General features: G+C 44.5%; 2 protein-coding genes across 2 annotated transcripts; both read left to right on the forward strand.

The window, feature by feature from the left end:
* Window positions 1–39: 39 nt before the first annotated feature.
* On the forward strand, window positions 40–8,611 carry ccdc40 (coiled-coil domain containing 40). The gene is made up of 17 exons (XM_036535299.1): window positions 40–103; window positions 776–890; window positions 1,102–1,185; window positions 1,548–1,767; window positions 2,237–2,394; window positions 2,560–2,682; window positions 2,832–2,953; window positions 3,404–3,647; window positions 3,919–4,101; window positions 4,881–5,126; window positions 5,539–5,752; window positions 5,906–6,075; window positions 6,246–6,337; window positions 6,590–6,710; window positions 7,253–7,441; window positions 7,735–7,893; window positions 8,208–8,611. Exons 1-17 carry the CDS (start codon window positions 87–89, stop codon window positions 8,457–8,459), a joined length of 2,709 nt encoding a protein of 902 aa, XP_036391192.1. The 5' UTR covers window positions 40–86; the 3' UTR covers window positions 8,460–8,611.
* Window positions 8,612–9,848: 1,237 nt separating this feature from the next.
* LOC118782108 (RUN domain-containing protein 3A-like) lies at window positions 9,849–19,789 on the forward strand. Its single transcript, XM_036535365.1, has 11 exons — window positions 9,849–10,280; window positions 12,616–12,743; window positions 13,751–13,884; window positions 14,413–14,498; window positions 15,052–15,141; window positions 16,380–16,460; window positions 16,720–16,885; window positions 17,250–17,407; window positions 17,790–17,909; window positions 18,141–18,241; window positions 18,605–19,789. Exons 1-11 carry the CDS (start codon window positions 10,174–10,176, stop codon window positions 18,745–18,747), a joined length of 1,314 nt encoding a protein of 437 aa, XP_036391258.1. The 5' UTR covers window positions 9,849–10,173; the 3' UTR covers window positions 18,748–19,789.
* Window positions 19,790–25,621: the final 5,832 nt, after the last annotated feature.

Here is a 25,621-nt window from a genome sequence, read left to right on the forward strand (position 1 = left end):
ATTAATATAAATATTTTATTCGAAAGAATTCCACACCGCTTCACCGTGCCTGCTGTAAGTTTGGAACGTTGCCTAGCAACGCAAGGATGGCTGAAGAACAGAGGTAATTTGGAATTTTTCATGAAATTCTATGAATTTATAACTAAATCAGTATTTGATTATGCGTGATTGTTATATGACATGTCATACGTCGACGTTTTCTTACGAAGTTACATTAATATACAACGTTACCTGTATCTGACTGACTGATTCGTTCGTAAAACAGTGCAGGAAGCTGTGAAGTCAGATGAAATTCAGCTAAACTACTTAGAGCAACTTTCTAGCTACTGTTACCCGCTTTTGATAAATGAGAGAACCTGTTTTCAACGATGGATAGCGGACAGAATTCGGTTTTTTTGGTTGCCTTCTAATTTTCAAACAATCATCATAGTTAGTCTAGAGACAAAGTCAAAGATCCCCCAGTCAATGTTTAAAAACAAAGTAGATTTTTTGCTAGCCTCTAAGATTCTTCTCCAAAGAGATCTAGTTATTGCCTCTGAAGCAAGTGTTCAAAATTTGCTTTTGTTTCTGCTTGGCTTCATAGTATTAACACTAAAGCAACAGGTTCCACGCTTACATGCTGACACACACACAGACACACACACACACACACACAGAGTTTATTCAAACATTTCATTCAGCAGATGTATGAAACTTTAGATGGTTGTCTACATGTTCAGATTATATTGGTAGTTGTTTTGATAGTTGCATTCTTTTGTTTTTTTTTTAATTCAAGCCCAGAGGAGCAATTGCCACCTCACAATTCCTTGCAACTTTCCATCCCACTGTCTGAGGCTGGAGAGGGCGAAGAGGACATGGAGGATGAACTGGTGGTGCTTGACCCTGACCATGTCAGTAATCTCACTATGACATATACATTTAAAAATATGTTTTTATTTGAATTTTGTTGTGTTTCTCAATACCATATGTAATTATAAGAATAAAACAAAAACAAAAAGCACCAAAGTGATACATTTTTATGTTTTATGCCTAATTTGAATCTTGGGTGATGTGTGAGAGGTTGCCCACCTGCTTGACTGTCCAAGTTCATTGTCCCTGCAGCCGCTGATGAAAAGGTTCCAGTCTGCCCTGAAGAGCCATCTGGAAAAACAGCTGGAGAGACTGGACCTGGAACTGCGTGAGAATGTATGCATCTCCCTCCCACTCCCTCCACCCTCTCAGAGAGTTTGTAACCTATGGTAATGACAAACCGGGGATCTTCAGGGTATAGAGAAAGGCTCTGATGGGAACTGATACTTGCTTCTATGGTAATCGTGTCAGCATAAGCAATCACTTTGATGGATCTCTTAATTATCAATAAATACTTGATTACACTGTCACTGTCAATTTTGGTGAAATCTACATTTCTCATTTATATATTTGGATAGTCCCAAACATGTGACAAATCAAGATAGAGCCAAATCTAGAATCAGGGACCAGTTCATTGACAGCTGATATGATCTTGGAATTCTCACAAGTTAACGGTCATGCCACCATGCTTTTACCAGCGGGCTGCGGAGCGAGCAGAGTGTGCTGCGCGAGAGGATCTGGGCGTGGAGGTGTACTCAGTGCAGCACGAGCTGGCCAGGCTGCAGGCCAACCTGGAGAGCCAGCATGACACCAACACCCAGGTGGCCACCCAGCGAGCGCAGGTCCAGGAACAGCTGGAGGGAGTACGGTCCCAGTACAAAACCACCATCAACCAGGCCAGCCAGCAGAGGGCATGTGGTAAGGAGCCTCATGGAGAGTCTGGAGTGCTGTGGTGGCTTGAGGCTATCCGCAAAGAAGAGCCCTAAAAAGAGAAACGTGGTCTCACTGTGACATGGTGTTACTTTTTGGGAACATACTTAAATGGTGATTTAAACTAGTCCTCTTATTGTTGTTTCCACCTTACTCGTGCTATTTTTTATCATGTAAATCTATTGTATACGTATATGAAATTTAGCTGTGAAAAAATTGTAAAAAAAAAAATGAAAGATGAGAATGTAAGGGATGATTGAGAGCTCTAGAAAGAGATCTCATACCGCATCACTTAACTGGAAATCCTGTGACCTGACTAATATGTGTGGACAAATATTGAGGAACACATGGATGTGAGTTTTGCAGAGATGAAGGGGAAAGCTAACATTATTGAAACAGGATCACTTCCTTGTCCTGAGTAACCCTGTCCTGTCACTCTGCCTTTCTTTGCCCACAGTGTCCCAGCTGCAGACTGAGGTAGACAACCTTGCGCTGCGTCTCTTCTACATGCAGGGAGCGAATAGGGACCTGCGGTCTGACATTGCGGCTGTGAAGAACGCCTCACGCAAGGCTCAGCTTGAGAAGGCCCAGGCGGCACAGCAGAAAAACGTGCAGGTAGAGGTTTCGTTACAGCACTCCATGAGCTGTGGGTGTGCTTTCACTTCTAAGCCCCGAGCAGCTTACTCTGGGACTACTTTTATGGGCAGCTGAAGGAAGGCTGACATCTGTTTGCATCCTGTCTGCATCCCCTCACTGCTCTGGGTTTCGCATCTCTCTCAGGACCTGTACGTGGAGCGTCTGACTCAGCAGGTGGAGAGGCTGACAGAGCAGATTGGGCTCTACAACATCCATACAGCACAGCAATCCGCAGAGACCCAGGTGGCCAAAGAGGCACTCGCCGAGGTAGGCCCCCTCTTTCTGTCTGCGGTTCACTGGGGCTTCTAACACACTTTGGAATGACAGAAAGGTTGATGATGCTGGAACTTCATGAAGCTGTTTGTGCAGCTGATTGCGGTACAGAGCAGCGTAGTCTCTCCCTCTCTGTGTCCCAGGCTCAGATGGAGATGGACTCCCTGTTAGTAGAACAGAAGCAGCTGCTGCAGCAATGGAACAGCAGTCTGCTTGGCATGAGGCACCGTGACGAGGCCTTCACCGCCATGCAGGAAGCACTGCGGTGAGATCAGTGACCTGCTGCAGTACACTGCAATGCTACGCACTACCCAATACTGTATTACATACTGCTATACTACATACCACTGCCCAAAACACTGCTGTTCTGCATACCTCTGTACTATACACCACTACACAACATACCATTCTAGTGCACACTGCTATACTACACACCGCTGTTCTAAACTCCACTGTAGAACATACAGCTGCAATCCACACGAAAGCATTACATGTTAACCTCAGTAACCTTGACTGAAGCAATCCCATTGTAATAAAATCTGGACCCTATGTGTCAAGCCAAACTGTATACGTAACCTTTTAGTCAAAATAAAAAGGCTCCTTGATCAGTACAAACCTGATTGTGATAACAGTGCATCACAAGGCGTTTTGGAGGTCAGACAGTGAATACATTGTATAATCACATGGCCACCTGTGCTCTGTGCGCCACCAACAGGATGGTGCGAAACCAGGTGCGGTTGCTGGACACAGAGATCGGCGGCTTCAAGAAGTCCATCACCCAGGAGGAGGAGCACAACGAGAGGCTAACTGTGCTGCTGAATCGCTCCCAGCTGGACTGTGCCACTTCACGCAAGCTGATCACGCACAGCCAGACCCAGCAGGAGGCGCTGCAGGCCCAATACAGCACATACATGCGCGTGCTGCAGGAGACAGAGCAGACGCTGGCCAGATTGACAGGGGTGAGGCCGTGTCTCTGTGTTCCTGTGAGGGGCACACTCCTCTAGCAGGACCATCATTCATTCACTGGTGAATGTGTCATTTTTAACACAGCAAGTGTGATCCCCTTGTGAATTGTTACTGACCCCCTAGCCGATACTCATCCCACTGATAAAATGAATAATCTGCTGGCAGCTGATACCGGTGGTGGAATACCTCTGAATGAAAGTGTGCTAAAGTGTGCCTGCTCTCCTCGAGTCCCTGCGCTAACGCTGTGTGCCGTCACCCTGCCAGGACTGCGCCGTGCGTCAGAGCGAGGTCGTCGCGCTCAGGAAGCAGCTCGAGATGGAGGCCGCCGTTCGCCTGGAGCTGGAGGACAAAATCATGACAAAGATGCAGGAGCACCTCACGCACAACCAGGCGGCCAAGTACTCCCGCGGACTGATCGAGAAGATAGTCGCCCACAAGACAGACAGGGTGAGTATTCACAACAGCGAAACAGGATAGAACTGTGAATGAGTGGAAGGGTTTGAGCTATTAAAAAAAGAGGGGATCCTGACTCTGAGAGCTTTTTTGCTCAGAGCGCCGTGATCTGGTGTTGACTGTCTTAGGGTCGCCCTCATGACTTTGCCGGTCCCTTGCCTCCCGTCCCCTAGGTATGCTGCCATAATGTTAGCCTGCCGGGGTCTTTCCTTGTTGCACACCTTTTTCTCTGCCCCTCCTCTCCTGCCTCTCTGTTCTACATCCCTGCCATTCTTATCATCCACTAACCACTGTTTTCTGTTTGCTTCCTATTCCCTGCTCCGGGCTCCTGTCCGGAGCTGTAGCCCAAGCGTCTCATCTCGTTTTCCAGTCCTGCTACCTCGCTGCCCTGCCCATCAAAGCCAACTGCATTCCAAGACCCGGACATCCTAGGAGACATTCTTATAATCACTCTACTGTTAACTGCTATTGTTTGTCAATAACAAATGTACATTGCATAATTTTGTGTCTAACTCTATCTGCCCAGTGCCGGCCAGAAGCAGATGGGCCCCCCCATGAGCCCGGTTCTGCTCAAGGTTTCTTCCTGATAGGGAGTTTTTCCTTGCCACTGTTGCCTTGTTGGCTTGCTCTCAGGGGGTCTCAGGCCTGGGAACAATGTAAAGCTGCTTTGTGACAACTTGTGTTGTAAAAAGCGCTATACAAATAAAAATGAATTGAATTGAATTGAATTTTTTTGAGCTCGGCACTCATGGATCGTGGTTGCCTTCCTGCAGGATCTCCTGCTGTCGCAGCTGGAGAACGAGACGGCTCAGGTGACGCTGGAGAGCACCGAGGTGGCACTGCACCTCGAGTCTCTGGCTCGCGTTCTGAAGGGGCTGGAACAGGAAATGGAACGACAGCATGAGCTGCTGTCACGCAGCGAGGCCAAGTTCAGCAAACAAGTCACTGTCATGGAGCGCAAGCAGGCCACCATCACGATCTACAACAAGAAAATTGAAGAGATCAATGCAAGCACTGGGGTTAGTGCGGTAGCACGGCTTTTGAATGATATTAAACATAGGTAGTGCAGTGTAACACAGTACTTGAGTGTAGCGTTAGCTAATGTGTTATTGTCAATGCTAAGCTAAGTGAGTTTCATCAAGAAATCACGTATTTGGCCATCATACTGTGGCCCGTGCTCAAGTGATATCGAGGTAGTTAAACTCAATTCTCTACTGCCATGAAAAAGAGAGTTGCATCAAATGCTATTATACTGTGGAGGACTGATTTCAGAAATCCTTGAAAATTTTTCTGAAATGAGGATATTGTTACACTGTCTGTGTGCCATCCTCCTCCAGCTAGCTGCTGATGTGCAGTTCAGTTTTACGTGTGATGTGCATGTATGTGCGTATGTGTGTGTGTGTGTGTGTGTATGTGTGTGTGTGAGAACAGCACAAGGACCTGGGAATCCTGGAAATCAGTCTAAACAAGCTCACCAAGGAGCTGGAGGAATTGGGGACAGAGACGGAGGAACAGCAGCAATTCTGGCTGAGGCAGCAGGAGGAGTTGGTGAGGCTGAACAGGGAGCGGCAGGCCCAGAGCGCCGCCCTGCTCACCCTGCAAACACAGCTCACCATTCTGCAGCAGAAGAAACTGCGCACAGAGGGTTCGTACGGCGTGAATGTGCCTCTCTTTGTTGTAACCCTTCTGCATGTCTGTGTGTCTGTGTGTGTTTGCATGTTCAGTGAGTATGTATGTGTATATGTATGTATGCACGTGTGTCTTTCCATCTTAACTCCACTGTGGGTGCTCTGCTCAGGTGAAATCCATCAGGAGCGTCAGGAGCTGGCAGAGGTGGATCGGCACATGAATGGCCTGATGCTGGACATGGTGAAGCTCAACACCCTGCTCTGTAAGAACAGCAAGGAGCGTGAAGCTCTGGAGCAAGGCAACAGCTTAATGGAGAATGACTTCCTGAGCAGACTCAAGGTCAGCCCTGGTGCACACAGTAGGACTCTACAGGATTCTCAGTACAGAGTACAACCCGTATACCTACTCACCTGGTTCAGAAAACCCTCTCTGGGTGCAGAGTAGGAATCTTAGTAACTGTGTGTGTGTGTGTGTGTGTGTGTGTGTGTGTGTGTGTGTTTGCTCTGCAGGAGGCTGAAAGGGAATCCATACAGATGCAAATGAAGCTTGAGAGTATACAGGAAGAGAAGGAGAGGCTCCTCAACCTTCTGGTGGAGACAGAGTAAGTCACTGAGGCAGCTACATGCTGGCCTTGGTCTGCTTATGTAAGTGTATGTGTGTGTGTGTGTGTGTGTGAGAGAGAGAGAGTGGGTGTGTCTGTGTGTAGGTGGGTTGGTGCACATGTGCATGTGTGTGTGCAAGTGAGCGGGTGTACATGCATGCATGTGTGTGTGCATCTGAGCAGGGGGAGGTGGATTACTGGATGCATGCGTGAATGTGCGTGTGTGATTGTGTTTATCTGTGAATACATCAGGCGGCAGGTCATGCTGTGGGAAAAGAAGACTCAGCTGGCAAAGGAGTCCCAGTTGGCTGTGAACTCAGAGATTGGCCAGGGAGACATCCGTAGCATGAAGGCTGAGATTCACCGCATGGAGGTCGGTCATCAAAGAGCTCTTCACAAAAGCAAAATATATATTCACAAAATATGCCTCATCATTGGAAATGACAGAAAATCTGTTTCTCAGGTCTGATACCATAGAATGCAGTTGCTCATTGTCCTGTAGAATAGAGCCTATTGCAGTTCTTCAGGTTTTATGTCACGTATGATGCACTGTAATGTGGTGTAATGGTGTAACTATTTGAAGACCTTTGTTTTAAATGGATGAAATAGTTTTGTGTGGTCAGTAGGAGCAGAAAATCCATCTGTGTCACAAGTTTCAGGATTAATACTGCTAGTGCTGCAGGGTGTGTGGCAGAGCTGTAGCCGGTGTACCAGCTGCAGTTGTAATCTGTTGCTTGGTGACGGCTGTGTTTGTTTGTGCAGCTGTGATGCATGCAGTCAATGCTTATACAGGTGCCATATGCATAGCTGATAGCTCTTGTGCAACCCTGTGGCAGGTGCAATACAAGCAACTTAGATATGTTTGGTTGAGATACATGCAGTTGACAGCAGTCGTGTGTATGCGTGTGCGTGCAGGTGCGGTATGCACAGCTGATGAAGCAGCAGGGGCGTCTGCTGAATGAGATGGAGGCGGTAGTGGCCCGGCGGGAGAGCATCGAAATCCAGAGCAGAGCCCAGGGCCGAGCTGAGAGGAAGCACCCCACGCACACAGACTTCCATGGCATCCTGCAGGGCCTTCGCAGAAAGATCCAGGACACGCAGAAGGTGGGGCGTTGGGTCGGCTCATTCGCTCCCACCCTCCCCCCTGATTCACTCGATCAGTCTCAGTTAGTCAACACATGTTTTCCCTCACAATATCCTCAATATGGCAGAACCAATGAAAGAAAATGAGGTTATGCGAGTCTGAAAAAATTCGCTCCCAATTCGCAGGCACACGCAGTCATGCATGCGCACACACAAACACACACATTGAGCTGATTGAGTTGAACTTTGTTGTATTGCGCAGGTGATCCAAAATTTGAGAGTATGTCTGGAGTTCCTCATGTGTATGTTTCTAGCAAATAAAGGAGTGTGACAGCGTGATTGAGGAACTGCAGGAGACCCAGGAAAGACTGAGTACCAGCCTGAGGGAGAAGCAGCAGCAGCTGAACGAGCAGCACAGTGCCAGCGCAGTGCTGACTGCAGATCTGCGCAGTTTACAAGACTCCAAGGAGAGGGTTGGTCCACCGCTCACCGATGCTCGTAACATACTCCCACCCTTCCCCACTGAGATGCTAACATTAACACATGCACCCAGAAGGCATTTATGCACTGTAGCCCAAAGACACGATGACGTGGCAAAACACAACAGTGCGTTCTGGTAGCTGACTAATACTCTCCCATGATTCCCTCCCTCCCTCTGTGAGAAGTGTGTCTGTCGTGACTCCATTGTCTGCTAATTATGAGTCTCTCTTTGGCTTTATCACTCTCTCATGTCTGTCATTATCTTTTAATCTCGCTCTCTTGCTCGCTCTCTCTCTCTCTGCTGCAGAATCTTGCCCGGCTGATCGCCCTGCAGGCCAGGGCCAAGCAGCTGCAGGCGGTGCGGGAGGGGCGTTACAGCCCCTCGCCTGGGGGCGCGGTGGAACTGGAGCCCGCCAAGCAGAGGCTGGAGGAGAGGCTGCACGCTGTCAGCACCATCCTGCACCGCGTGTGCCAGGAGTCGCCCCAGCACGAGGGGGCGCTGCGCCGCCTCTCCCTGGCCCTTGCCAGCCGCCTGGACGACCACCAGGCGACTACATAAGGTTCCCTGCCAGAGAGAAGTGGGGGGGTCGGGTAGCACAGCTGTACATCATCAAAGCAAAGACCCAGTGGAACATTAAAATTATCTTGTCTCGTGCTGTATTTGTATACTCACCCCAAAGGACTTCACATATTTCACAGTGTTGTGATTTGGACTGTATGTCACTGGCTCCTCTGTGTGGGACAGGGTGTATCACAGTGTCCAGAGGTCTGGGCTTCATACCCAATACTCATTTCTCTATGTGCAGTAATCCTGCCCTTTGTGTATTGAGGTCCCTGTGTCTGTGTCATAGTGTTATAAGAACACTGTGAGCTAAGGCAGGCTTTGTGCTCCTGAGAGTGGATCATGCTACAAAGGCAATGGGAATCATATTTATACTGAACTTTCTGAGGATTTGCTTTGCTAAATAAATTCTATCATGTGATTTTCAATGGAATAACTTGTGTTATTGCTTTCACATCAGGCCTATTCTGTGCATTGAACACTCAGAGCATTCCGTAATATTGTATACACAGCCATCGTTAATAAGGAAAGCCTTACGGACCTACATGAAATGGCAAAAAAGTTCCACCAGGTGGGGCCAAAAGATACCTCAGAAAGGTCTGTTAATTTTGACTGTCCTGAAGGCCAATAGGTGTGGTTCATTTTACTTTTTGTATTTTTCAGTGCAGTTCAACCATTTACTGTTGTAGATAAAGCAATATAACAATACCAATAATTTATACAAATTACATCATTTGACTACTGAAGCACTGTTAACGCCGGAATATGCAAGTGAGTTACATTATGAAGAAAATTGTCTAACAGCTAACAAGGTAAACAGTCGTAATTATCGCAAAATCTAGACGAATCAGAAATATAACGTTTTGAGTAATACACTGCTTACACAGCCTCAAGTTTAATTGACAGATAAAACAGGAAATGAGGTACCAGCCCTCTGGGAGTGGCCCATTTTCATCTGAACCCTGTTTGACTCAGTCGGCTATAGATCAAATGTGTTGAAGACCTGCGGTTTACTGTGGTTTGTTGATTCCAGATACACGTCCATGCATCCACTTCTTACCAACTTATCTTCATTTGCCAACAATTAATAGCAAGATTATTGATAGATTAACAGTAATTAAACCGTTTTGTATGGAGTGAGCACTTAATGGTGTCAATTAAGGAAGCCTTCTAATGATTGAAAATATATATACTCAAAATCTGACAACGTGATCTCACGTTTTTAAGTACTAAAATTCAGTGTATTATTATTATTATTATTATTATTATTATTATTATTATTATTATTATTATTTGGTAGAGAGAATGTAGTAGGCTCGCCAGCGCTGTGGGAGTGCTGAGATCATCAGTAAGTGAGAGGGGAGGGGTAAAAGAGAGAGAGGGAGGTGGATGGAGAGGACCTGCAAGCCGAGACTGTGAATGCGAGCAAACACAGTGGATAGTGAAAAACAGGTTTACTGTCCTTTGGCCAAGCCGTGATAACAAAAGTGGCTAAGGTGATAAGCGGAGTCAAACTGGAGTTGCATAAGGTGATCGCAACGGACATCGGGGATTAAGTGCGTCCTCCTGCAGAACTGGATGTCCCTTCGCTTTTCGCCCAGCATACGTCCTTCATCGCTACAGCCGTGAAGAGCCCGGGGAGTTATTGTATGGCGTAACAAGGGAGGGGTTTCGTGATCTAAGGATACAGTAGGCTCCGTGCCGCGTCTGAATGGAATCGAGCTGTGTCCAGTCAGCAATGGCTATGGGTCTTTCATCTAAAAAAGCATCTTCTCGGAGCGTTGCCGTGGAGCGCAAAAATCTCATCACAGTTTGCAGGTATTGTTAATGCAAATATCATATCAGGGGCACTTGATCATATTGCTTGGTGGGCCAGCTAAGCTAGTCAAGACAAATGCTTCTCCCGATTCCTCCAAATTATAGTTTTCAGTTTCCTCTGAAATTGCCACGATGCTTTCAAGGGTACACCATGTCACTTTTTACAGCAAGGATCAAAGGACTGTACACCATGCCACTTTTTACAGCAAAGATCAAAGGACTATGTTAAACCTTCCAGTTTGTCGGTAACAAGCTATAGCTAGCTAGCGACCTATTCATCACACAAGACAGGCCCGGTGCGGTATTCCAATTACTGAAAGGACAAAAGCAATAATTAAACTCGCGTAGAAAGCCTACACGAGTTTAATTATTAGCTAGCTAGACACATCAACATGCCATGCAAATTTAACATAAGATTTTTGCCATCGCTGTATTTTAATGACGCAAATAATACCAAAATAGGGGAATTTGTAATGATAGGTCTTTACTCGGTTAGCTCTCCCTGAAAATAAGATTTAGGGAGCAAGGTTATTTAGTTCTTGCTGAGGGCTGATGAATTTCCCTGCGCGAATGGTGCCAGTTTTAAACACGGTTATTGTTCCCTGTTGTGTTTTTGGAAGGGTGTTCTGAAGGATGCGGTGAATCCACCCTGTTCCCCGCAGCACAGTATGTCACGGGCCCAGTCTGGTGTGTGTGTGTGTGTGTGTGTGTGTGTGTGTGTATGTGTGTGTGCTGGGGGGTGTAGGGGGCTGCCGTATTTTGTGAGAATTTCTCTTTCTTCAATAAGAATGTCAAGGATGGTGTCGTTGCTATGACGACAACCTTCGTGGGGCAAGGACATAGCTTTCTACCCCGGGGAGCACTGTCAGCACAGTTGACATCCGTCTATATGATGCGCCACAATAAAAGAATGCGAATGGTGCATACTTTGCGTAAACTAAGCTTGTGAGCATTTTGAAATCTGTGGTGGAAGGAGCCACAGCAGCGGTCTTTCAGCACATCAGTTATGGCGGATTAGGTATGATATATGACCTACAATGCCCAGAGCCAGGTTGCTGGCTAAATATAGAATGGCCTGCAGGTTCAGCCTAAAATAGATCAAGCTGTTAAGCAATAGGAATAATCATGTGTGTGTGTCCCGTAGACATTAAACAACACTCTCCTGCCTCTTTTAGGCTACAGTGAGATACTGGCCGTGTGACTTGTCAATAGATCGTGGCAGTCAGGGAGTGTCATTGGCTATCTCGGACAGTGGAACAATTGTCTTGTTGTCATGGGAACATTGTGGCATTGCTGAAGGAGACATTGTTGCTCACAAGACAATTGATGGTGAAATCACTTGCATCAATGGTAATGCACCAAATCTGTTACAACAAGTATAAAGGCCTGGCTGAGTGTCAAATGTCATGTTTTGTACAGAGGAGGGATCCTGATAAAATGGAAGCTGTACATTCACACATTTCATAAGGGCTAGAGGTTATTAAGTTCCAGAACACCAAATGAGTAAAGCCTCTCTTCTTGTTGTAGCAACTCACTCACTCACTCACTCATTGACTTATGCACCCACTCATGCATACATACACACACACACACACACACACGCACACACACACACAAGCTGACTCCTCTCACATGCAAATCTCACATTGTAATAACAGCAGAAAGCAATGTTACCAAACAAAAAAAAAGTCCTAGGACAGCCACAGGAAGTGTTGACTCATGAGGAATGAGTCATTAGTGGTATTGGGAGAGCTTCAAGTCTGTGTACATCCAGGCACTGATAATGAATGATATCAGGAAATGTGATTCCGGGACTTCATATCTCAGGCTTAATAGCAGCACATCCAGGCCTGCAGGACTACGATTACAGTAACTAAATTGTGTGATCAATTCTGAATATACATACCAGTGCCAGCCTGGAGCATTAAAAGCCACTTGTTTTTGCTTTGCTCTCTGGTCTGCTGCTTGTTATGTTTGTCTTTGATGAAAGTGTAAGGTTCAGATCTACCATTCTCTGAACTCAGTTTACTAAACTGTTGTTGATAGCTACAAAACCAGACTCTCTCATTGATTTGAAGTCTGTGCATTATCCAGAACAAATCTCAGACAAGAGTGAAAAAAGGGTATGCACCAAAACAGAGTGGTATAATAACAATATAAATGCTAATAATAGTGTTTTAACCCCTGTTAATATTGGTATCACCATGGTATCACATCAGAGTTGTCATGGTGATGGTTCCACCATCAGCATGAATGGGCTGCCACCTGATGACAGAAGGAGTGCCCATGGTCGGCATGCCCTTAGTTTTTAGTGTGTGCCATTTGTGATTGACAGGTTCTCTGTGAAGACGCTGCTAGAGAAGTATACGGCAGAGCCCATCGACGACTCCTCTGAGGAGTTCATCAACTTCGCCGCCATATTGGAACACATCCTCAGCCACCGCTTCAAGGGAAACACAGCAGGTAAAGCACACCCACAGAGCCCTCCCAGTGTTTTGGAGTTTGGGGGGGGGGGGGTGGTTGGTGTTTCCTACCGCAGCATATCTGCACAACAGACCTAAGAAGCTGTCTATGTGTGATGGCACGAAGGAACACATTCAGAGCAAGCAAAGGATTCTGAATAACAAAGGAAAAAGTTTCCATTTAATATTGCCCACTATGTTCTGTATTGTAAGAATGGGTTAATATTACTTACTCCTTTGCTGCTACATATTAGTTCATAGTCCCTCACTATGAGTGGATTAATATTGTCCCCTCCCCATATCCCCTCTGTAACGGGTGCATATTACCCATTACGTCCACTGTAACTCTGGTATTTTCCACTTCCTTGTGCAGCTTATGCTTGGTGATACAGAAGTAAATTGAGGAGTAGAGACTCCCCCTGCTGTAGATAATGCCTAATGATACAGTCACAGTAGTGAGGAGTCATCTTTCCCTGCTGTAGCTAATGGTGAATGATACAGTAGGAGTAGTAAAGTGTCTGTACTCCCTCTGCTGGACACATTGTCTTACAGCAAGAACAATAGCCAATGGTTGATTAAGCACAGTGGAAGAGTCATCAGAGCATCTCGCGTGTCTGCTCGCAGGAGGGTGGAACAGCTTTCGAAAATAATTCCTTAATCGCCTCCTGGAATGGGCCTTGGACAGAGCATTCCAAAGTGTGTCCACTTTTCTTTCTTTCTGCAAGGACAACAGAGAGATGATCATATAGAATACATTGGCTTAGGGGCTTTGGACTGTTTGCTTTTAAATATCATTACCTTTATGCCCTGTATGGTAAAACTGCAGAGGTCAGCTAAGTAACCTCTGTGGCACCACACGCACCTATCTTTGCATGCGATGTATCACGTTTCCCTGGAGAAGGAGAATGGAAAGTAGGAGGGCAAATCTTTGAATTAATGTGCGGTGTGAGTAAGAGAATAGCATTTTGTTGAGTCATTTATACCTTTCGGCTGTTTGTTTTGGCTCAGGTCCGGGCAGCTGGTTCAGTTATGATGGACAGCGCAGTTTCTGGGACTTTATCCGCCTGGCGTGCAGCAAAGTGCTGAACAACTGCATCAGCAGCATCGAGAACATGGAGAACATCAACACATCGCGGGCAAAGGCAAGAGCTTGATCCAGACACACAGCTAACTCTCACTCGCACTACACTTAATTGGCGGTGTTGTGGTGTAACACAGAACTGCAGAGTGAGGCCAGTGTAATTACATACACTCTAGCAGTGCCCTGGCCTCTGTGACCACAGAGCTGGGAGCAGGGGTTTAACACGTTGGCTAGTTGGGGAAGGAACAGTGGTTTGGAAGAGGGAGAGCTCTGAGGTGGAAGCAGGCTGCAGTATAGAGCCTGACTGGATCAGAAACTGAGAACGAGTGAGGCGGAGGAAGTATAAGGCATGTAACTGAGTTCAGTAGGTGGAGGGCTCATAGGGTTATAACTCCTAAGCCAAAATAACTGTAGTCAATTTGGGGAAAATCAAAGTCCCACAGAAGGAGTCATGTGGTGCAACATATGAGGTTGACTAGTGATGGGCTGTACAGCTGGGGTGTAAAAAAAACAAGAAATAGATGCAATGAAAGGGGCAGTTAATGTTGAAAATATGTATATTGGTAGTTAGACTGTCTTTCTCCTGCAGGGACGAGCCTGGGTTCGTGTGGCTCTGATGGAGAAGCGCCTGTCAGAATACATCGCCACAGCCCTCAGAGACACGCGGACAACTAGGTCAGCGCTGCACAGCAGTGTACAGTACTGCACAGGGCACCATGCAGCACAGCATGACACAGCACAGCACCATGCAGCGCAACACAACACAGGCAGTGCAACAGCGCATCACGGATTACTGAATAACCAGTAAACACCACACAGCTCGCCTCAGTCAGCAGTATGGTCGACAGTACTGAACGACTCATGGCAGTTTACTAGCTGTGATTAATTTTGGAATATACCCATACTTCCCTCCGTGATCTGAGCTAACTGCCTCTTTACTGGCTGATTGATTTCAGCTAATCGAGCACTTTTCTGTCCACTGCGTTTGGCTTCCGATTTGCTCATAATTGTCAATCATTAATGAAGCAATTAGCTCAAGTGGTTCAGTGCCTTGTAAAGCCCTGTTTTGACCATCACTTGCCTAGATAGTACAGCACAGAATACTGAACCCATAACATAATACTGAACAATGCAACATGCCTAACTGTGTATTTCTTATGGTTATTTTATATGTGTGTGTATATATATGAAGGTGAGTGATTTGAATGTTTCTTGCCCTGCAATGCAGGAGGTTCTATGATGATGGAGCCATCATGCTGCGGGAGGAGGCCACAGTGCTGACAGGCATGCTGATTGGACTCAGCGCCATAGATTTCAGGTGACCTGCGGCCCATTCAGATGCATGCAGTCAGGTCAAAGCTCACCAGCTTCCACCCAGAATGCCTTTAAACAGCGGGGAGGGACTTACATTCCCATTGTGTTCTGTTCATGTTTCTGTCCATGATGGCTTGGACTGAGGCGCATGTGTTCTGAGACGTGGTTTATCAGCAGCACAAGAGATGTGTTTGCAAATGCTAGTTGTGTCCCTATGTTCCTTAAGCCACACTGTGTTATACAGGAAAATTTACTCCAGTCCAATGCTGAAATGAAGAATTGATGTGGAGCTTTATTAGAAACCACCTTTAAAGTTCTTGCTGGGTTCCTGGCTCGATTAATGTGAGCAATATTGCTGCTGTACCAGAGATATTGTTTGAAATGTCAGCTTTATTGACGTATGAAAATTCATACATTGTTGAAGTCTTTGGAAGGCACTAAGACCAGAGGTGAGTGTTGAGGGAGAATACCCCCTCTGGCCTCCTTCCTTTTGTGAATAACGGGTTCCAGTCCGTAGCTATTGAAGTTATTGAGATTTTAAGGAGTTCAAGGGTTGGCATGTACGGTTAAAATATGGAGTGTAGGAAAATGTGAAATTTTGATTAAAAAATTGATATCTTGTTGCCATAAGGAATCATTTGGGTAACCATTACTTCTTTGTATTTTATTGTAATCATTATACTGTAGATACACATGGTATCTGTTAGGGTTCACTGGCAGCTGCAGGCTTTGAATGAGAGGCTGAGATGAAGTAGAGTCACCAGTGATCTATTCACAGTTAGTGCTATACCCAGGATCCAGTGCAGACTATTCACAGTGAGGACATCATGACTAACAATAAAGATAAATAAACCTACCTTTCCAAATACACATCACACTATTTTCCCGCTAGCGTGGTGTTAATATTAGATTGTCAGATATGCTTGCGCACTGCCAGCATCCATGCTGTTCTGCATGTTTTAACTCCTGTCAACACATCAGTCCATGACAGTATTGTTGTAACAGGCAGTCATTCAGAAACTGTATATACCAGTCTGGTTTGCTTATACGTGTTTGTGAAGACCACACAGATTTCATTGGAACCCCAAGCTGAAATCTTTAGACAGTGAGGAAATGGAATGCAGGATCTTACTAGGTAGTATTGTGTCGTATGAGCAAAATGCTTTTCCCACACTGGTTTTTTAAGACTGCGATGAGGAATGTTGTTGTCTTAAGGTGATGATCATGTTCCCTCTCCCCCAGCTTCTGTCTGAAAGGCGAGGTGTTGGATGGGAAGTCTGCGGCGGTGATCGACTATACACCCTACCTGAAGTTCACGCAGAGGTAAGGGCCGCTCTTATAGTGCAAAATAAGGGGTTGAAATAAACTATCATTGTATTTATCAAATTGAAAGTGTTTAAGTGTGCTTGTAGAATGTATGAACCTCACAGTATTTCCTTCACTTCCCTGCATATTGCTGTGTCATTGATCTACCTTTATAACTGTCCATTAACTGAGACATGTGTCTGTATGGGCACTATGTGTGGGGCGCATGAGGGTCCGGCCCGCCTCACTGCCTATGTACGCGTATGTGTCTGCGCAGCTACGACTACCTAAGCGACGATGAGGATCGGTGCAGTGTGGACAGCAGCACCAGTGATGACAGCGTCCCCGAGCACCCCTACATCCCGCTGGTCACCGATGAGGAGAGCTGGAGCAACAAGTGCCGCAAGATGGAGCAGAGGTTCAAGATCGTCTACGCCCAGAAAGTGAGCTGGAGTCTGGCTGCACGGTTATACGTTTGAATAACCGTCCTACCACTTAGTAGATGACCTTCCTCTTCACCGCTGCCATGGCTCATGCTGTACTCGTTCTCACAGGAGGTTGTTCACTGGAGCTGCTTGGATTTGCTACCTTGCAAACACATGGCAGTGGTGACTAGAACTTTACAACCACAAGTCAGGTGTCCAAAGGCACTAGCTATTCTAGCTATGCTCGAATTAAGAAAAAATGCATGCAATTCAGGAACACAACCACTCAGGTGCCAGCCTGCTCTCCTCTGTACTGTGCATATATACTGTGGCTGACTATACTGTCCTCACCTGTGACTGATGGTTCTTTGTCCCCCTGCAGGGTTACCTGGAGGAGCTGGTGCGCCTACGAGAGTCCCAGCTTAAGAACCTGGAGACGGAGAACAAGAGGCTGAGCATGAGGCTGGAGGAGCTGCGGCAACAGAGTGAGCAGGAGAAGAAGGAGCTGGAGGGCATCGTCCTGGAGCTACAGGAGCAGCTGTGAGTGGGCAGCAGGGGGACAAGGGGACAACAGCTCCAGCTAAAACACAGGCTGCTAACATAAGGACATACAGATACCCACATATCCACAGTTAACCAGTGTATATATGGTATATATAAGACACACTCAAATGAACTCAGAACAAGTCCTTCGATTCAGATTGGCATGGTTGGATACACAGTGAAGCTCGTCAGATATCCAAGTGTTAAAACTGATGATTTTCTAGTTGTGGTCAGACACACGGGCACATGCATATGCCCACACGCATGTACACAAACACATACACATGCACAACTCAGGGCAGTGGGACAGCTAACTTGACACTGTTATTACTCTTCTGCGTGAAGAGTAATAAGGGTTTTTACACTGTTTCTCCTGTAGGACAAATCTCATTCCTTGCGAATCTAACCACCTGGCCAAGGACCTGTCCATCCCTCTGGTCAACCAGTGGCCATCACTCCGGACCTTCAACAACCAGGAGGAGGTCAAGCTCTTTCGCAGGTGTGCCAACAGCGCAGCTTGGCAGCGCGTATTTTTCCATCCCATTTAAATTGATAAGCTGTCCTTTTACAGGTTGCTGTTCTGATTTCAGTGTGAAAGGCTATATAGATCATACTGTGTGTGTGGAGCAAAGAGCGAGTAATTTCCTCCAAGAAGCCAATGAGGTCATCTGACTCTAAGTCTTTGTATTTGTACATGTGTCTGTGTGTCTGTTTGCCTGTCTGTCTGCAGGAGGAGCTTCCCTAGTGTGGAGCAGCTCTCCACTGAAGTCAGTCTGGACTCAGACTCTCAAAAGGAGGGAAAGCAGAATGGAGAAGCCTGGTGCACAACAGGTACTGAAACATACACCCAGGTGGTGTTAGCCAAGTGGGAAATGTGAAAATCATAGTTTTTATATGAATACAGGTGGTTTGGATTGAGTATTAAAAAATGTATTTTCAGTGATCAAATATTAGCCTTATACACGGCAGGATGCAAGACAAGAAGTGAATGTTATTGAATAAATTCCATGCTAAATAAATTCCAAAACACTTAAATCAAGACCTTTCTTTGTTTTTGTTATGCTTGGAGCAGCTTATATGTGCTAAATGTATGATATATGTGTGCTATGTGATAACAAATGCATAAGGAAGGGAAGTTTAGAGACTAATAAATGTGAACAAAATGTAGTGATTTGCACATTTTCTCTCCCTCAGGTAAAGATTACACCCCCTCCATGCTAGGCCTGTGTGGATCTCTGGCCTCTCTACCTAGCTGCAAGTCCCTGGCCAGCCTCAAGTCCAGTGAGTGTTTGGTAAACATCAGCACAGAGGCCAGCCCTGCCCTCTCTCCCAGCTAGGGGGCGCCATCCTCAGCTTTGTGTCAGAGCTGGAAAGGCAGCTCTGCTGTGCACAGTGTCCACTCCTGACTGCAGGGGGGGCGCTGTGTCTTCCTTTGCCTTGCTCCTGCTAACCAAGCCCCACAGCCATCTCTACCCATTTCCCACCTCCTGCCCCAAATATACCCTCTGAAAACTATTGTGTTGGTCTGCGAGGAAAGTGGAAAGCAAACTGGGACTGTGGGAAAGTTAATGAATGATTCAGCATATCTTCCAATGAGGACTTCTTGTGTCATTATCTGAAAGCAATGAGACGCCAACAGCTGGGATACCTACTCCCCAACCCTGCCCTCACTCCTTTCCATAAAGTCAATTGGAACTCTAGATCATATCCGTGGGAATTTTGCCATTTATAGAATGCCATCGGTGATATCATACCATTCCATTCCAGAACTACAGAACTCACAAAATGTATCTCATCCCTTCCCCTGCTTATTTCATTGTTCAACCTTTAATCTTTACCTGCTATATCTATTTATATCTGTCAGTCTCTGTCTTATCAATCTATCTATAATATCTCCCAGTTCATCCACAGTAGACAAAAAAGAGAGTGGATGGACAGTTATGTCATGATTTTCTCAGTATAAACTGAAAAAGAAGGCTACTTTTGGCCTCTTGTCTCTCCACCTGAATTAAGTGTCTTCTGAAATCCATGAGTAGTAGCTGACAGAGTGGATGAATCAAAATGGCTTTTGGGTACATGGAGCGTGTGATCTGTATGACTGCATATAAATGTTGAGGTGTGTGTTGAATTTTAACCATGGGGGCTTTCTGACTGCGATCAAAGCTATGATCCCACAGTAAGTGGGACAAGCCTTGGCGCCTCTGACCAAAACAATGCCCTTCATACTGACAGTAGGTATCAGTGAACACTTGGGTGTATGTGTGCAGCTACTGATGCTGAGTTCTGCTTTTTGTTTTATGATTTCCCTTATGAATTTGTTCACCTATGCATTTTGATTTGTATGTTTTTAATTCTGTATATTTTAATGCCTATGCTATCTGTCACCTTACATTGCAATAAAACTGCCTTTATGTCATGTCCTTATGTGGCTTTTTTTATTTTAACTGATGCGTATGTGTCCCATCATTTGATCATTTGCTTGTGGGATTAAGTGTTTTGTGTGACTCCACTCTGCACAGATCCTTGTACAGTGATAAGGTCAGCGATCAGAGATTTGATTGTCAGTGTTAGTGCTAGTGGGCTATACTGCTCCATAGAATAATAGGTTGTTGCTGCTCCATTCCTGCAGCAGAATGAGGCAAACTCAGATGGCTGGTAGTACAGTACAATGTAAAAATCCCACAGTGTTATAGTTCATACAGGTCAAAGTGCAAAAGAAACTCCAGGCCCTATGCAGAACCAAAAAAAAATCTCCATTTGATCTTCAGTTAGGAAATCCTTTTCTTCAGAACATGGTGTCTGACTAGATGACCAAGATGACTCACTAAAGGTGACTTTCCTAAGAGCATCTTGTTGTTGTGTGAGAAAATAAAATCCCGGGAAAGTGCTTTGCCGTATGTATTACATGTACATAAATGAGCCTTCAGAGGACAATTTACACCAAATACACGTGGTATGTACAATACAAATTTTACCTGAAGTTTATTTCAAGTACTTACTTCAAAAAACCCTTCACATTAGTTTCAAACTACAATTAGACACGTGTTAAGCGATAATTGTAGTATTGGCTTCACATACTTGTTTTGGAGAGCAGCATTTTATACTCTTTGAAAAAAATCTAAATTGTTATGCATGGATTTGTTCCTGGTATCTGGCTTTTTCACAGTACAAAATTGCATTTAATGAAGTGCTGATAGACACAGTTGTCATGTTTTTATATATACTTGACCGGTGTCATATTTTCAATCATAGAAATTACAGTGATTTACAAACCACTGTCATTTATCAACAATGGACATGCTGCAGTATGGAACAGTATTGGAAAAGTCCCATTGAACCGTTTCATTGTCTACCAATTCTACACTACAGCTCATCAAATTTACAATCCTACATAGAACCCTAAACACACAAGGAGGATTAAATTTTAAGGGATCTCTAATATGTAATCAATGCACAGAAGAATCCATAGATAATTGCTTTCATGCCCTCTGGACACCTAACAACAAGCTTTGGCATAAGACCTCCTTCCCCAACTTCTCCTGGAGGACCCCTTGTCCTGCATGTTTTAGATCTCTCCCTGCTCCAACACAGCTGATTCAAATGATCAACTCGTTATGAACTCCTGAGGCTGCTTAATAACAAACTGACCATTTAAATCAGCTGTGTTGGAGCAGGGAGAGATCTAAAACATGCCAGACAAGGGGTCCTGCAGGAGAGGTTTGGGAAACGCTGGCATAAGATAACTGCAGCAGTCTCAGATGTTGGGCTATGTTACCCTCCTTCTGCAGTTACAGTGCTCCTCTTATCTGGACTCTTCAGAATCTCACACACTATAAATTTTTACAAAACACATTGCAGAAGTAACATGAATATTTCTGTTGACCTTTGAATAACTCAGTAATAGAATCCTTTTTTGTGCAAAATACACTAACAGCCAAAGACAAAAATCAAAAATCTGAGATAATATGGGACTGGTTTTCCTCTCCTAGATCTTAGAAAAGTTTTCACATTTTCTCACTGCCTTTTTTAAAAACTTATTATTGTGATTATATATTCATTCACACGTCTCCTTCTGCATATCTCCTCTCACATCCATTTGGTTACTGTTATTTCCTGCCAGGACTTTTCCTTGCTTTCTCTGTACACCAGATCAGTTATTATTACTATTTGGTCTGGCTGAGATAGCATTTGTACATGCCTATGGTCATTCATGTGTGACGGTGGGAGGCACTATGTAAGACATACCATAGAATGGGAGGAAGATGGTGACAGTGTCATTATTGGTAGAGGGAGAGTCTGTAAACAGGTAAAGGGGGAGGTTGTCAGGGGCAAAAACCTTAACTACATTGATCTGTATATTGTCATTATTGTTTTTTATACTTCTTACACAAAATATAGAAGATCTGTGGAGATGGTGGTGGGAGGATTAATGAAGTGAAGAAATCAGGCTAGAATGCTTCATCCAACAACTACATATTTATTCAACTTATGTAGCTTTTTACTGATCATGTTAATTCATGCCATAGTCAGCCCATGTGTTCTGAGAAGCTATGGAAATATGCAGGTGCATTCATCATTCTCTCTTGTTTAGCAGTCCTGCAAAATGTCCAGATATTTATACACTGGGCTTCCTAGCTGTTAGACCTGTGCAGACAGGTGGCTGGACTTATGCATGTATCCTTCCAGTGGGTGGTTGCCATTAGTCTGTCCTATCTTACACATAAGCACATAGACAAAATTCTTATGCATACTTCACACACACCCTCCTCCTAAGCTCTATACCCCTGGGCAATGGCACACATGCATAAGACTCAAACCAGCTGTACACACTTTACATTGAAACTGTCATGGATGTAAAAATAAACTAAAATGGGGGCTTGTTGTTTTGAAAGCTTAAGTTTGAAAGAATAGGTTTAGAGCTAAAGGGGGGAGGGCATTGTAACTCAACATAATCAGTTTACCTCAGTGTACCATACTGTACTCATCAGAGGAGGGTGATACCATGATTAAAAGGATGTGTTATGACAATGATTCCACTCAGTGCAGAAATGGTGTCATTGTTGTTTTTAGAGATGCTCAAACAACTGCTGAAGGCAGAATGGAAGTAGGTCCCCTCCTCACTGCTCCCAAACTGGGTGTTCCCACTGCACATTCTCAGTGTATGCACCACCCTAATTAGTCCCTTTGAGAAAATGGGCTCTTGCAGGCAACGTTATCCTTCTGCCTTCTTTTAAGAGGGAAAAGAGCTCTGTTGGATGGAACAAAGACCAGAGGGCTCTCTTCATGGGTCTCAAGTGTCCCAGAGAGTTTGTGCATGTACCCAGCTTGGTATAAACTCCTCTCTTTGCTGCTGTGCCAGTTGAGTCCCTGATGATTGAATTTCCAATGTGCCCTATGCTTGCTAACAGTGAAGTCAGAAACACTATGCTTGGCAGTAAGACTTTGTTTGGGTTACGAATTGGTTTCAGTGTTTGTGTCTGGTTTTGCTTACTGACATATATGGAGAGGGCTGTGAACTGAATCAGGAAGTTATCTATCTCCTGTGTCATATCAGAGGACAACTCTGCTTTTCCTGTTTGCCTCTGTTGCTGTCATGTCTCCTAGGAGGCTGTGTTGTGTAATGGTATTAGCACAGCAGATGTGGGTGAAAACAGTTTGAATTCGCTAAAATTATATATTTCAAATATGTGCATATTGCACCCAGTTATTTGAATGTTATTGTTTAATAAAAATAATATAAGTTACAAAGCAAGCTTTAGCTGTGTGGCAGAAAACATTTAAAAAAAATAAATAAATAAACAATCCTGAAAAATCACACCTTTGTGTTTGTGCTTTTCTGCCACAGTGCGCCCTCATGTGGTATCTCCTGCAAATGTACCAGTCGTAACCCTCATGTGCACAACCGAGGACTGAAGCAACACTCAAGTGGGCCGGAGTTTGCACTTGTCCATGTGTGACATGGTTTCTTGAATCTCCAGCCTAAGAATAGCTGAATTACATTTCTCAGATGTTATCTCAGATGCAGTACATGCATTCTCTGAAAAAGATCACCAATTAACCTATTATTCAACCTTTAATAAGTGTATATAATTTCAGTTTTAACTTTAATTTAAAAAAAAAAGATTTCTTGAGGTCAGTAATATTTCACAATGGTCTGTACCTGTGTTTTGTTTTGTCACAGAATGACCCTAAGTGCCCTCTAAAACCCAGTTCTGATGAGAGGCCATATAGATGCTTGCATGTTCAAGGGCTTATGAGAGGGCAATGCTCATCTTCAGGCAAGGTTCTGTTTCAATGTAGTTCAGAGGGTTACTTTAATGCAAGTCTGAAGATAAGACTTGTATTAACAAAGTGGAAGGAACATCACAAATCTTGAAAGAAATAAAAGTACTTTGTTATGTTTTGGTATTCAGAGAGAGCATATCTGTAATCTCTGATGTCATACTAAAACAAGCCCTCTCCTTGTCGAGGCTTTTATTTTTGGTGACCCACATTTCTTAAATGGTTCAGATAAACAACAATGACCCAATTATTTTTTAGTTCTGTGAAATCTTCTCTTCCATACAACCATACAGTATACACACCTGAATATTACCTTTATGAGCAAGGATTGTGCAGAGAACCACTTCTCAGGTCCATAAACTTCCTTAACACTAACTGCCAACTGTGTACCTAAGGTTAACTTCAGAGCATCATGGGACTTCCCCTTTTCTGACCTTGTGTCATTAAACCTACTCTCATTAAATAATGATGGGCGTCCTTTGAAATGTAGACTTTCAAGTGATAATACTCATTCATTCCCATCCCTGGTGGGAGAGACCTGTAAAGGCCTGTTATCTGTCAGCTTCCCCCACACCACCAAAGGCACTCCCTGCTCAGACCACTTGGGGCCTGGTTATCTTCCAGACCACACACTCTAACATGCTGCGTGGCATCCACAAAGACCTGCCCAGTGCTCCTATAATCACTCATCATAGCAGACGCAGTGCTTCATCCACCCAGACCACACCCCAAACCGCACAGCCATGAGACAACAACTTCCGTGTAATCTTCTTAAACAATTGACCATGAGCTTGCCCTTTGGAATAGCATTTTTATGACTGTAGTGTTAACTATGAAACTGCAATATTATTTATTATTCTGTGTGTACATTTACATTTACCCACTTGACAGATGCTCTTACTGTATATATGTAAGTGACTTACAAAAAGCATGTTCAATAAGATTGAATCATTACCGTATGTAATATTCTGGTGTCAACTAATTCAGCAGCTTACATTATTTCTGTCATTAATCCTTATTTTTGAATTCCGTAGGAAATTCTCTCAGGTGTAAGCACAAGCTATTGAAGTCCAGGAGACTCCAAGATAACATTATTGTTGGATACTTTGACTGAAATTCGTTCCTTCTGAGTACACCTGAGTATTTCAGCAATACCAATGATGTTTTTGATGCTGTGTGTGTAAATAGTGCTGATGACAATAATTAAGATGTTTCAAAAACTGGTGGGAAATAGCTGTTGACGATCTCGTTACCAAGGTTCAGGAATTAGCTCAATTAGATGCATATTGTGTTTACACAACAGATGACTGTGTCTCCCTTGCATAGTGTGTAGAGACTGTTTGGGGTACAAGGGGCAGATTATGATCTCCAGCTTTTGGCAAGATGTTTTGGGTGTTATCTCACCACCTACTCATCGCAGCTCCAGGTTCAGGCACTTACATTGGCCCACACAGAAACCCTCAACACCCTGTTGGTGAGGCTCCCTTTGACCACTTACCCCCATTCAGAACACTGCTATTTCGCTAGTCTTCAACCTCCCTGAGAATGTCAATGTTTTGCATCTCCTTATCTCTCTTCACTGTATTTGGATAGTATCATTAAGGGCCTCACAATTCAAGGCCCTTAATGCTACCCTATCTGGCAGTCTACGTCATGCCTGCTTCCTACCTTTAATTTATTTGCAGATCTTATTCACCTGCATGAGCTCTTTCGTCTTCAATCTCTTGTCATCTTAACATTCCTTTCCTACATGGCCATTCATCTCAAGCTTGCCCCTGTTCCTCACTGGCTCCACAGTGGTGCAGAGAGCTGTTTGCAATTGACTGAATAACTAAATTGCTCACCATTTTGCAATACTAACTAAAAACCTACCTGTACAGATGTCATCTTGGTTCCCATAACCTGGATATGTCATATGTTTAGCATCCA

This window comes from Megalops cyprinoides, chromosome 1, assembly GCF_013368585.1.
Source record: "Megalops cyprinoides isolate fMegCyp1 chromosome 1, fMegCyp1.pri, whole genome shotgun sequence".
Classification (NCBI taxonomy): domain Eukaryota; kingdom Metazoa; phylum Chordata; class Actinopteri; order Elopiformes; family Megalopidae; genus Megalops; species Megalops cyprinoides.

What these genes read in the sequence shown, in the direction of transcription:
- LOC118782108 (XM_036535365.1), top strand. Translation starts at nt 10,174, where the DNA reads ATGGAATCGAGCTGTGTCCAGTCAGCAATGGCTATGGGTCTTTCATCT. An exon ending in AGATCGTCTACGCCCAGAAA is followed by an intron (nt 16,886 to 17,249) that starts GTGAGCTGGAGT and finishes GTCCCCCTGCAG; the next exon opens with GGTTACCTGGAGGAGCTGGT. An exon ending in GAGGTCAAGCTCTTTCGCAG is followed by an intron (nt 17,910 to 18,140) that starts GTGTGCCAACAG and finishes GTCTGTCTGCAG; the next exon opens with GAGGAGCTTCCCTAGTGTGG.
- ccdc40 (XM_036535299.1), top strand. An exon ending in CCAAAGAGGCACTCGCCGAG is followed by an intron (nt 2,683 to 2,831) that starts GTAGGCCCCCTC and finishes TCTGTGTCCCAG; the next exon opens with GCTCAGATGGAGATGGACTC. An exon ending in GAAGAAACTGCGCACAGAGG is followed by an intron (nt 5,753 to 5,905) that starts GTTCGTACGGCG and finishes TGCTCTGCTCAG; the next exon opens with GTGAAATCCATCAGGAGCGT.